This window comes from Rhipicephalus sanguineus, chromosome 1, assembly GCF_013339695.2.
Source record: "Rhipicephalus sanguineus isolate Rsan-2018 chromosome 1, BIME_Rsan_1.4, whole genome shotgun sequence".
NCBI lineage: Eukaryota > Metazoa > Arthropoda > Arachnida > Ixodida > Ixodidae > Rhipicephalus > Rhipicephalus sanguineus.
Genome location: NC_051176.1, coordinates 156,021,931 through 156,034,771, shown reverse-complemented (window position 1 = coordinate 156,034,771; position 12,841 = coordinate 156,021,931). Strand labels below are relative to the sequence as shown.

The following is a 12,841-nucleotide window of genomic DNA, read 5'->3' as shown; positions in this document are numbered from 1 at the left end:
ATGTGCACATCACAGGATAAGCACTAGAAGACTTCAATAGCAAAAGTGTACACCACAGCATCATACCGTGCTTTCACTGTTAGAGCTGAAAAACAGGATTTATTCTGGCAAATTAAATCAAGGATGCAGCCACTAGTGAAAACTTTGCCAACAAATGATGTGCATTATCTGAAACAACAAAATGATGTGGAATACTATATTTAGCTTCAAAGATCCACCAATATACCACAGGGAAATTTTGCAGTGCTCGTTACCAGTGCGAGTTGACAGCCTAATATCTACACAAAATTCGACTAAACAACACAACACTTGTGTATGTCACATGAAATGAGAAAAAAAAAAAACACTTGTAGCATAGCACATCAAAAGCTTTCACATTACAACACACACTTGACTGGCTTTAAGGCTCTGTCGAATTTCAAGAGCTGCAGCTCGCCTGCGTACAGCTGCATGCAAAAGAATAGAGACTTTTATAAGCGCTTCATTCAATAACAGAACCACTGAAACTACATTTCAAGGAAGAGTCTGTAGAGTTCCATTTATCTAACAATAAATAGTCATATATTTCACTTTGTTGATTCTGTATGGTGAATAGGTTTTAATACCCAAAAGCTAATAAAACAAGCTCAAACTGATTATACTTGATATACAAAGGATGCATTTTATTGAGAGGCACCACACGAGTACATCTCCATTTTATCATTGAGCACCTGAGAAGGAAAATATGAATTTTTGAAATACAGCAGATTTGAATGATTAATGCAAGTATAAATCTGATCTGAGTGGGACATCAAATGGCAGTGTGAATATCATGACATATCCCTATGCTGTATACTTTTGTGCTTCCTGTGTCTATGTAATATTCAGGTAAATGAAATGCAACACCCAGTACAGCATTACATTTACCATCAGATCCATAACCTAGCCACTTTAATGCAATTTCTTTGCTTTCATTCTCAGTAGAATCCAGAAAACTTAACAAAATGTAATGAATTACAAAAGGCAACAGATCTGGTGCTCAGAGGTGGCTCAAAGATACCTGCACGATGCGTTACATGTGGGAGCACAATATAAACATAGTAACCTACACATGTGAATGCTGGTGAAAAAATGTGCAACATTACAGATGCAAGAAGACACACAACTCATAATGCTAACAGCATTACCAGGCATCCCCGTTCAAAAGCTGGCTAGCCACTAGCCTTCCCTTAATTTGAACTTGGCATACCTGATGGTTTTTTGACAATCTGCTGCAATATCAGCAATGTCAACTTATAGTACCATCAACTTCTGTCCATTGCAGAAGTTGACTGTATATGTCCTGGTCAGACAGAAACAAACCAGTCAAGTATGCAAGTACGTAAAGAAGCAACTACAAAGAACGAAGCAATTCTTTGGCCCCACAATGAGAGATCTGTGACTTCAGGAAACATTTTTCCATTACAGTTGCTACTGCTCCCATATGATGAAATGCTGGTTCATAAAACACATGACAAAGGTAACATTAAGCTCATACCTTCTAAATAGATGTCTCTGTTGAACAAGCCTGCCGACAGTCGTGTGCTGCAACACAAAAAAGAGAGGACACTTCATAACTCAAACCAAAACCTAATTCACATGAGGCTGCTCCTGGTAGCAAAGCTGTGCATGGGAGAGCCTAATTCAACTTATATTACAAAATTATATTAAGTCAGTTCTCAAATCACTCGAAAGAGAGAACAGATGAGAAAAGAATATACGGCCCTCTGTAAGAATATGTAGCCTTCATGTACATTAGCCATTCAGTCAGTGAAGTGAAAAATGATGGGGCACTGCTTAATTGCACAGTTTTTGACACCCATGATTATATTCCAAAGCTGTACAAGCGTGCATTGCATCTTGGAATTGCCACACTTGACAAAGCTGATCACGTGTGAATCATAGAAGCGATTTTCGTATGTAACTGAACTATGAGGCACTGGAATGCACACTGTAGATTCTAACAGGTTCAAGGTTTACCTAAGAAAATTTGTTACTGTAAAAAGAGACTAAAGAAAAGAGAACCAGCCACATTGACCAATGCTGGCACCATCAAACACATTGTGTGCATATCAATGGAGTATTTCTTGATACAGCTCTAATAAGAACCGCCTTAAAATATGCACTACATAAGATCATTATTTTCATTATTATTCTGATTCCAAAGCATTACTTTGACATGCGCAATAGCAAATGCAGCACCATAAAATGTTGCAAAAAGTTATGAAAAAAAAAAAGTAGTACATAGCACCATATTTACTCGTATAATTTGTGCACTTAAAGGGGTCATGAACCACTTTTCCAAGTAATAATCTAATGACCTCACTATCGGAGTTTACTGCCTCTTGAATCGATTGCCGCAAAAATTTCTCGAATCCGTCAAGAATGAGCGGAGTTACGGGGGTTTGGCGCACGCTTTCAGCGCTTTCTCTCTTTTCTCGTGCCGATGAGCGCACTGGAAGCTACACAAGAGGGATGGCAGGGGGAAAGAAGTTATGTCAGCGCGTGTCATGAAACGCGATCACTCTCCCGCTGTGATTCGCGTGTGCGAGTGCGGCTACCGTGTACTGAGGAGTCCGGCACCGGCAAGTGGCGGCACCCCGTGGCAAGAAGTGCATCTGATCCGAACGCCACTCTCGATTTATGTTGGCTATCGGCCAATGAGGCGAGGCAGGTCGCGACGTCAACCAGCAGACGCCCCGCCCATCGACGAGAGTGAGAAACGGCCTCTGTTTGAAAAGAGGGCACCTGAGAAAACAGAAACTTCGCGTTCCGCTTGTAGCCTTTATGCGGCGCGCACGACTGCAATATTTGGCTGAGCAGTTCATAGCCATGTCAGCTTTCCGCAGGATGTTTTTTTTCCACAAGCCCAAGGGGTGCTTCATGACCCCTTCAATAATAATATAATTTCTGAGGTTTTATGTGCCAAAATCATGATAGGATTATGAAGCATGCCGTAGTGGAGGACTCTGGTTTAATCTTGACCACCTGGGGTTCTTTAACGTGCACCTACATCTAAGCACACAGGTGTTCTTTGCATTTCACCCCCATCGAAATGCGGCCGCCATAGCTGGGAATCGATACCGTGCTTTCGAGCTTATCACCGTGACATCTCCTGTGCTAAGCTACCACAGCAGGTAATCTATGCACTTTTGTTTTATTTTAGTGCTTAAAAAAGAGGGTGCAGAAATTACAAAGAAATTTTGTAAACACATCATCAGAAACTTTTACTGAGATTATGGTGTGCAAAATTCCTTGTTTACTTGGTTTTAATAGAAAACTATGTTGACTAAAACTGAAAACCAAAAGTGGGAGCAAGTGAAAAGAAGCACCAATAAAATGCCACAGTCATAAGCCCCCCTCCCAGAATGCTACGCAATACAGTAAAACCTTGCCAATATAAATCTGCTGGGAATGTGGCATGTACTATAAGCGTCAAATGAAACCCGAACAGCAGCAAGCATTCGCAGTCGTATAGTGCGCGCCCTCCAGTCATCACCATGGACAGGCGCACGCATCTGGTTCGGCAGCACTGGGCATATATGTGCGCCTGTCCATGGTGATAACTGTACAGTGCACACTATACCACTGCGAATGCTTGCCGCTGCTTGGGTTTCAACTGACGCCGATAGTACATACACACTAACCGCCAAGTACTGCAAAGCTTTGTCTTTCTTTTTACTGAAACATGGGAAAAAATTCAGCTCCTTTGCACAACCATGCAATAGTGCACAGTGGCAGTTCTAAGGGGCACTTCAAAACTATAACAGAGAACAAGGTAGCAGAGCAGATGTCTTGTCTGACACTATGCGTATGCGTGCGTTTGTAAAGCTATCTGCCGCTGAGTGAAAACTGGCACTGCTTCATTAAAATGTAATACTTGCTGCCACGTGGAGCAGACTGCTCCTATAAACTATAACTATTTGTGTGTAGCACATCGCCTACTAGCTCACGCCATGACTTCCAAGGTGCTTGCTGTACCGCATACATCTGCAGAGTGAAGTTTATTTGTGTCTGTGCCACATCTCACCACAAATGGGTGTAGCAAGTACCTCGTTGGGCCAACACAGTGATGGCAAGCTGTAATCATTCTTGCAAGCGATGCGCCTCCTCATCGCACTTAGCGGTTCCCGTACAAAGAGGCAGCAGTGAACAGTGGCGGGGTGCGTTTAATTTGTTGACTATAAATAGCGTGTAGTATGCTTCACAACTGCTCTTACCACACACACTACCAAGCAGCTGGTTGGGAGACGCTTATGATCAGGTTGTCGGCAATAAGTTGTACTAGTGATAAGTCGTCGGTGGCCATAATCACACCTCGGTACATCTCTGATGCTTATCCTTATAGGTAGTTAATTGCCTCTATTACGTCTCTGTGCCTTTCTGATGCTTATTTGTAATACTATATAGCGTCGCAGCACTTGTGCTCGAGTCAGAATTATTGGTTGATTGGTCCCTACACTTACCAAAGAGCAGGAGATATTTTGTGGTGTACTGTGGCATTGGCTACACAGCGAGTTTATGGGTGCAGTGAATATGACAGAAAGTGACTGCGATATTCACGAATGATCAGACTCTCTGGAGGATGAGACAGGGATTCAGCGCCAGGCACATAGCCAGGATTTTTTTTCGGGGGGGGGGGGGGGGGGGGGGGGGGCAAGGCCTAATTGTTCGAAAGAAAGTCTTTCCATGGCAAAAAGAAAAAAAAAGTTGCCCGGGAATATAGAAGGCTGGACGAAACAAATTCCGGGGGGGGGGGGGGGGGGGGGGGGGGGGAAGGGGGGGCTGGCCCCCTCGCTTGCCTACATGCCTGTTCAGTGCAACTATATTTTGAGCGTACTTTTTAAAACAGGCATGTATTAACGAGATTTAATGTATAAGACAATTCCTCGGTATGAAATTTCTGCCTGAATTTTTCTGCGTGCATGCAACATTATGACCACACTGATCTCCTCGAGTCTGCATTGCCCACATGTGCACTGCAGGGCAAGAGAGGGGGTGCAATGTACGTGAGTAAATTTGTTTACTACTTTAAACCAGGGTGCTATATTATGGGAGCACAAATTACGCAAGGCAGGTGGCACCAGGGGAGGCAGCTGCCCCCCTCAAGTCCTAATTTGCCCACCTGTCTCCCACCTGGCACACAGACAACCCAAATACTCCTGTTTGGCCTGTGCAAGTTAGAGATTTGCAAATAGTGAAATTTCGAGAATCGAATTATATATTTGAATATAACAAACCCCAAACAGTGAATTGGATATAAAATGTTATCATTTTCCTCAAGTGAAATCAAAAACGATGCTTGAGCAGAGCTTCTTTGATACGAGAAATCAAGGTTATGTAAATCGACATATGTATGTGTAATATAGTTCAGAATTTATATGCCCAAATAACTAAAGGGCATGCTTTGCCGCAAAATTAAGACACGCACTAAAGGAAGACACACAGACGATGGCACCTTTTGTGTCTTTCTTTTGTGTGTGTCTTAATTTTGTGGCAAAACATGTCCTTCAGCAAGTACTAACTGGGCCAACAAACATTTCTATTTAATCAAATAACTAAGGAGCTTCTAAATGATGAACAATTGTTTTGAATTATCTGGAGACATTATAATTACATTATTGAAATGTGCCACCAGATCTACATACAATGTTGTGTTAAGTGCGATAGTTTTTAAGGGATGCAAACATGGTGAAACTGATCAAATAATAAATTGCATTAGTATACTCTTATGCAGGCTAAATAGCTAAATGAGACTATTGAGTGGAAGTTACGTGCCTTGTGCATCTGCTTAAGAATTGTTGCTCCTGCACAACAACTGCTGCTATTCAGCACAAGAGTATTACGAAACATCACATCCATCACATCCATCATTGCGCATCTCTCTGGACTCCAATAAGTGTTATCCCTTATATACATTCAAAAGAGACAAATGTTAGACAACTTCAACTTGTGAATTCTTGTACCAAATATGAGCCAAATAGCACAGACTATTCAATTTGTATTCGAAATGTGAAATGTTGGCTAACCCCTACAAAAAGTTTAATTGTGGAGTTTAACGTCCAAAAACTGCACAGTGGACTATGAGGAACACCTTAGTGCTCCAGATTATTTTTCATCATTTTCAGTTCTTTTGAGATACACTGAAAGCATGGTACACACGTATTTTGAGGGGTGAAGATGACTTCACCCCTCAAGTGAAGTCATCTTGGTCAGGAATCAAACCCACAACCTCGTATAACTGCTGACCAGCTTGTGGGTTGCAGTAAATTCAGGATTACAGAATTCACTGAAGTCTGCCAATTTTTGTTGCCTATTTTCAAAACACCTTGTGCATCAATAACAAATACAACAATTGGCACTAGACTTGCATGTTGCAATACTAGCTCTTCAACACAGCCTAAATGCTGCCCTCATGTAAAAGAGGCTGATGAATCAAATAAACATTGAGCACAAACTGAACAAATAAAATTCAGTTATTTAGAATCGTAAATATTCCAAATAATAAAGCAATCATTTCATGAGATGTGGCCCATCAGCACATCAGTTTCTAGCAGTGGCGTAAATACAGGAAAATCACAAGGGGGGACGCAACCTGGCAATGGCGGCCATTTTGTTTTAAAAATGTGTTTTATTTTTAATTAAGTAAATATTAAAATCATGCTTTCAAATGAAACTTAGAAAAAGAAACAAGCATGTGCAGCCAATAGTACACGCGTACGTTGCATGGCGAAGTTTGTTTCTAAGCGTAACTCGTATGTAGGCTCTAGCATACTTTTAGATATGTTGTTCGGGTTGGACCATGAAGTAAAAATGCTAGCATTTTGTTGTGATAATGCGTAAAGGTACAGTTTTTTTTTTTTTCACTTCGGCTCCATTCGCCGAGTGTGTATTACTGTTAGAAATAGCCTCCCACGATGTACCCCAGGAATCTTTCTTGTGAAGCATTTTTATGATCACCGACGGTTTTCTTAAAGTAACACATAGTTGAGCAATTGCACTTACACTTCATTGTGAGTGGCTTCCGAGAAATCCTCGACACCAGGGGCGTAGCCAGGGGGGGGGGGGGGGGGGTTCAAACCCCCCCCCCCCCGAAATTTTGCAGTTTTGCTTGCGTATATATATACACGCGCACATACAAACACACGCACAAACATACATAAAGTATAGTTGAACCCCCCCCCCCCCCCCCCCCCCCCCGAAAAAATTTCTGGCTACGCCCCTGCTCGACACGAATAACGGTAGATGATCAGGGATTTTTTAATTTGCTTCGCATTTCAAAGCCCAGCATAATAAACGATTGCGGCACGTCAGAAGTGACTTGGGAAAGCTCGTACTTAACAGCTAGTGAAGGACTTCAGATTTCAGAGTTGCTTTTATGGAGAGTACGCAACCCTTACTGCCAAGAAATGTTTGAAGGATAAAGCTCAAGGGGGGACACTTGCAAGGGGTGCCCCCCCCCCCCCCGCCTGAACACAAGGGGGGTCAGGACTGCCCTGACCCCCCATGATTTACGCCACTGGTTTCTAGTAAAGATAGTAAACTAAATGTTGCACAACCATTGCTACCCACCTCTTTCACAGATAAGAAACCACACACAACACCCAGTTGCAAAATCAATTTCAAGAGGAACTCTGCAACTGGTAGTTAACTGAGACTGTGTAATTTTACGGCAATATTAATAAAAAACTCATTCTCACTTGTCTCTTCCAGGTCGAATCACCGTTTCATACAGCCCATACACTGGTCGATGATCAGAGGTTTGCATTAATGGAATTGAGTCATAAAGAATGCACTCTATATGGCCTTTTCTCTTGCTTCTATAAAGTATTCGATCCTAGATGAAAAAAAGTTACAAGTGAAAAACGAGCCTGACAATACCAATGGCACCGAATGGAAAAGTGCAAACAGAAGCTGTTACCGTATATGATGGCACCCGAAGCTTTACACCATCAAACTGGCTTGAGCCAACTTCAAATTTGTAAGTAGGTCCAAATTTTATCTTTCCTTCTTGAAAGCCAAAGAATGCCTGACCTGATGAGCAGAGAAGAGAGAGATGCTGCAAGCAACACTGACGAATGGAAAACATACACAGGAAACTGGGTAGTTATGTTGTATTATTCAAACAGCTTTTAAGAACTTGCACAAAAAAGATGGTGCTGTTTTCCACGACAGACATGATTTGCACAGCGAATTGCATTGTTCAGGTCGCAAACTGAAGACTGCCTCATTAATGTTTTATTTTATTTGAGGCACATGGCAAAATTGCAAAATAGAAGCTTGAAGAATTTTAAGGGCTCGCTTTTCTTTGTTAGACACAATATTAATGAGAACTAACAGACAATAACGCCAAGGAAAGTATAGGGGGTGTTATCTGTAATATTTAGAATATAAATGTGAAGAAAGTAAAGTGGACAAAAAGATAACTTGCCGCCGGCAGGGACCGAACCTGCGACCTTCGAACAACACGTCCGATGCTCTACCACTGAGCTACGGCGGCGATCATTCTCCCGTCCACTTTATGGGGTATATATGTGCATTTAAACCTAGGAGTGTTAGTCAGCGCCAATCGCAGCCATGGCGGCAAGCCTTAGATCTAGGTTGTGCCTTTTTCACAAGTTTTACCATTCCTCTCCTAGCACTTCATTAATCTTGCCTGCTCATCGTCCGTCCTGCCGCACGAATCACACCAAAGCGGTCTACCCACCACCGGCACAGACCGCTGCGCACCTTTGCTCCTTCTTTGTGAACACGGCAAGAGAGTGGACCGCACTACCCAGAGATGCTGTGCTCCAATCCTACCCACAAGCCTTCAAGTTGTTCGTCGATTCATAGTCACTACATAACAGCCCATCCCTCATGTAAAACCCCAAGCTGGGGTATTTGAGGTATTAATAAATAAATAAATATGATTAGCTCCACCTCCCTTTTTCCTTCTCTTCCTATTTTTTCTTCATGGCACATTTCCAGTGGCGGCTTTGCAAGTTCTGCATTAGATGATTAATCAAAGTCACATGCCATAGTGCAAGCAGTGCGTGTCACATAGGCATTTGTGTGTATGACCTTGACTCTTGCTCCATGTGCAGCTCCCACGAGAGAAAAGGCGGACAACTTTGTTTGAAGTTTCGACCGCTTTCACATCATGCCACCGTCGGTTTCTTGCTTTGCAGACATTATTACCTCCCACACAATCCACTCATCATGCTTTCTCATATGCAATGGCCAAACCTATTTGAAGGCCCTTTAAAAAAAAAGGAAAGGTGGTATACAGAATATGCAAATATACAAACCATCCAGCATAGCACTTCTCAGCTGATCAAACTTCAGGAGACTCTCATACGTGGATTCTTTATTCTCGTGGTGATCCTTCAGTAAACCAACGACAGTGGAACGCTCATTCACAAGTCGAAAATTAAGATCGCCACACCAAAATACATGGTCAAATCTTGCGGTCACATCTGCAATAAATCATAACCACAATATTTACACACCTTCTCAAAAAAGAGTAGAAACTTACAAGGGAATTAAAGATGAGAGAATGTGAACACGTCAAGGACAGTAAGGAAGGGCACAAAACGCTAAGATAAAGCAAGTGTCTATCTAGACTTCACCCACGAGATAACCATAATATATTACGTACGTGAGCCCGTATTCACAAACCAACCTTACCCTTATCTCTCGTTTTCCTTATTTTTGTGCCCTTAATGTGCCGTATGAGCATAAAAACAGTAAATAGAGCAAAAGATAGTTGAGGCCGATTTGTCAATACTGGCTACATATTTGTTTAAAAAGCATATTAAGGGCACAAAAGCGATGATTAAAACAAAAGATAAGGATAAGATCGGTTTGTGAATATGAGATATGCGGTTAAGATGTTTCCTTTTGTAGGAACACACGGATTTATAACTATGAAAGAGAAGCTCCGACAACATTGTAAAACCAGAGCTGCTTGCTTTATACAAAGCTTTCACACTTGTGTGATTTCTCTGTTACGTACAGTATCAAAAAATGGTAAATGAAAGCTGTAGCAAGGGCAAGTAAGCATGAAGAAACAATTGGCAAGCTTCACGTTTATGCTCATATGTTGTATCTTATTACACAATTTTTACAACAAAAACTACAGGGCAAGCATGAAGTGTCCAGTGTGGGTTACTGCGAGGTATAGTGTCTTGCTCAAGAAAAATGCTTTAGTACAAAAGCCTTTTACAAGTGATCCCAATTTAATGAGGCTTGTGATGTAATGAGCTGCTTCTTTTCTTTTTTTCATTCATGCTGGTAATGCTCAGAAATGTGAATATTGTTGCAGCCAAGCAACAGACTTGTAACAAAGCTTTCTATACATTTGCTTCCAGTGTGTTTCGGCTAACTTGACCAAAGCACTTATAAAACAAATGAGCAGTGTGCAAAATCAACTAAGTGTGCAGTACTGCTCTCTATATTCTGGAGTAAACTTCTGTGGTAAGACTAATTTATTAATTAATTTAATTTAATCAGTTAACATTTCAAACATTTTTACTATATAAAAGCAAAAGCTTTAGAGGGGTTGTAAAGCATATTGCTTTGTCAAGCTGAAGTATACTTGGCTTTCTTTCCAGTTTCTCTTTTTTACCTTTTATAGTTACAAGTGAAAATAAACTACAGATTAATAAAACATTTAGAAGCGTCCACTAATATTTTTTATAAGGGTAGCTGATGTAGGTTTAGTTTTTCCAAGTACCAAAAAAAAAAAGAAGCCTTCCACTATATCTGCAAAAGTACGATGCCAATAAGCTTGTTTATGCAGCAATGTTACTGCCCTCAAGCATGCTCCAAATAAATTACTGCTCAAAAATTATGTATGAACAAGCCTTGTAAGCAATGGTGATAAATTTAAGGGAATGACTTTAGCCACTTTTGCCAAGGTAACTTGCCAGTGAAGTGATGCACTCATGTGCGATAGTGATAAAGTGCACAAGGCAACTCATGAAGCAGTATTTATACGCAAACACAATACAGATCTGGTAAGATGGTCCTAGCCACCACCTCAGAACTGCCATTATTGCTCAATGCTAGAGGTATACAAATAGTAATCCTGACCATATCAAATATGAATCAAATAGTGCCAGGAATGAATAAAATCAAATGTAATATGGAAAAGTCTCGGAATAACGCCAGTATACTCACAATATTACGAGCTTCTATCATTACTCTGTACATTATGAAGCCTCAACAAAAACAAAAATGAAGTATTAGGAACAAATAAGCAGTTGGTGTTCGTCCCCACCATTCTTCAGAGAGTGGAAATGATCGTTCTTGAAGGGGTACTGACACCAAATTACGAAGCTGAATTTACTCTGTCATATCTCCTGTATACAGAGATGGCTTTGACCAAGAGTGAAGCTTAGGAAATGATGACATTTTATTTTAACATTAAAGCCAATTTTTCGCATGGCACACCTCCTGACATCAACACTAGCGTGACGTCGAGCTACAGTACAAATTCTGTTGATTTCACGCAGCAGTATGGCTAGTTGTGATGATGTCGGGTACAAAAACGTACAAAATAGCAGCTCTCGCGTTTGATTTCTCAATCGTGTGCTTGTCGTGGCTCTTGCCGTGTAGGCACCGTACTTCAGCAGGCTCGTGAAGCGAGCGACGTCAAACTTGTGCGCCACCATCATGTGCACACGTGAATACATAGTCGACGTTTCCGATGTGCAAGCCCTGTTGCATGGCGTTATTGCTGTCATGTGAGTTGCCTTCTCATGTGCTTGTGGCGGAGTCAAATGCGGAATGGTTTGCAGGTGGCTAATCTTAGCATCTTACACTCTTCCTAAGCCGTTACTGTCGTCAGAGTCACTAGACAAAATTTCATCCATAGTTGATGGCACACTTGCTTGCTACCTGTGCGGCACACGATAGATGATGGAGCAGCCATGGAAGCGGCACAATATTTTGCGCAAGCATGACTGGAAGCGTGTACTGTGTCATGACGTCGGGATACAGTACGAACCGAAACTAGCTCTTAAAACATGTAGCAATTTTTCAGAGTGCACTCGAGCTTACCAGTAATTTTACAGGCGCTTGAAGCCTTGGTCATTCATTTCAAGCAAGAAAAAAACGACAAATGAAAAATTTTGTGTTAGTGCCCCTTTAAAAGAAAAAGTTTGGCTCCCTGAAAGCCCAAGTCTGGCAATTTTTTTATCATGTAACGGTAATGGCAATCACATATTGCTGGGTGAGTCGGTCGTACATCATTAAACAGGGCGCTGCGGAAAGGAAACACAAACAAGGAAGTGAACGAGGACGTGAACGCCCGTCCTCGTTTACTTCCTTGTCCGTGTTTCCTTTCCGCAGCGCCCTTTTTAATGATGTAATGGCAATTGTATGTTTTGTAGATGCTTCTGCCATGTGTATGATAGTAGAAATGCTTAGCAAATTCTAAAAAAATTTGAAATAAGCAATAATGCACATAAATGAAACCAAAACCCAACCGAGCAGTAAGCACCCTTTCGTGTGACCAGGGCTGGGCAAAGATACTTTGAAATTGTATCGCGTGTGGGAATCGAGCGCGCCCTTCCCTTTGGCGCCTCGTTCCCCAGCTAGCGCGTGTGTTGGCCCCGCGCGGGCACGCGTCCGGGCATGCCTCGACATGCTCACGCCACCAAGCTAGCTTACGTCACTGCGCAACGCCGTTCCTCATTGGCCGCCAGTGACAACCCCCTTTCCCCCTGAGCTCGCTTCTGGCTGGCGCGGGCTTACCCGCGTCAGATGCTCTCAGGCCTTGATGAGAGGTTGACGCACTGCTGAGCAGGCGGCTTCTCGTTCGTGCGTTCGACTTCGG

The 12,841-nt window shown here is 42.0% G+C and overlaps 1 protein-coding gene and 1 non-coding gene across 5 annotated transcripts in view; both read right to left on the bottom strand.

The window, feature by feature from the left end:
• Positions 1-342: 342 nt before the first annotated feature.
• Positions 343-12,841, bottom strand: part of LOC119400735 (phosphatidylinositol polyphosphate 5-phosphatase type IV) — a 28,993-nt gene continuing 16,494 nt past the window's right edge. For 3 of the 4 annotated variants that reach the window (XM_037667714.2, XM_049417326.1, XM_049417325.1), the window contains 5 exons: positions 9,309-9,476; positions 7,940-8,052; positions 7,719-7,855; positions 1,517-1,563; positions 343-446 (listed from right to left, as the gene is read on the bottom strand). In XM_037667714.2, coding sequence (XP_037523642.1) covers positions 373-446; positions 1,517-1,563; positions 7,719-7,855; positions 7,940-8,052; positions 9,309-9,476 — 539 coding nt within the window. In that variant the 3' untranslated portion in view covers positions 343-372. Of the gene's footprint in view, positions 447-1,516; positions 1,564-7,718; positions 7,856-7,939; positions 8,053-9,304; positions 9,477-12,841 lie in introns of all 4 variants that reach the window. The other variant, XR_007416691.1, reaches the window with a different exon arrangement.
• Trnat-ugu (transfer RNA threonine (anticodon UGU)) lies at positions 8,447-8,518 on the bottom strand. The gene has a single exon. It is a non-coding gene; the product is annotated as a tRNA-Thr (tRNA).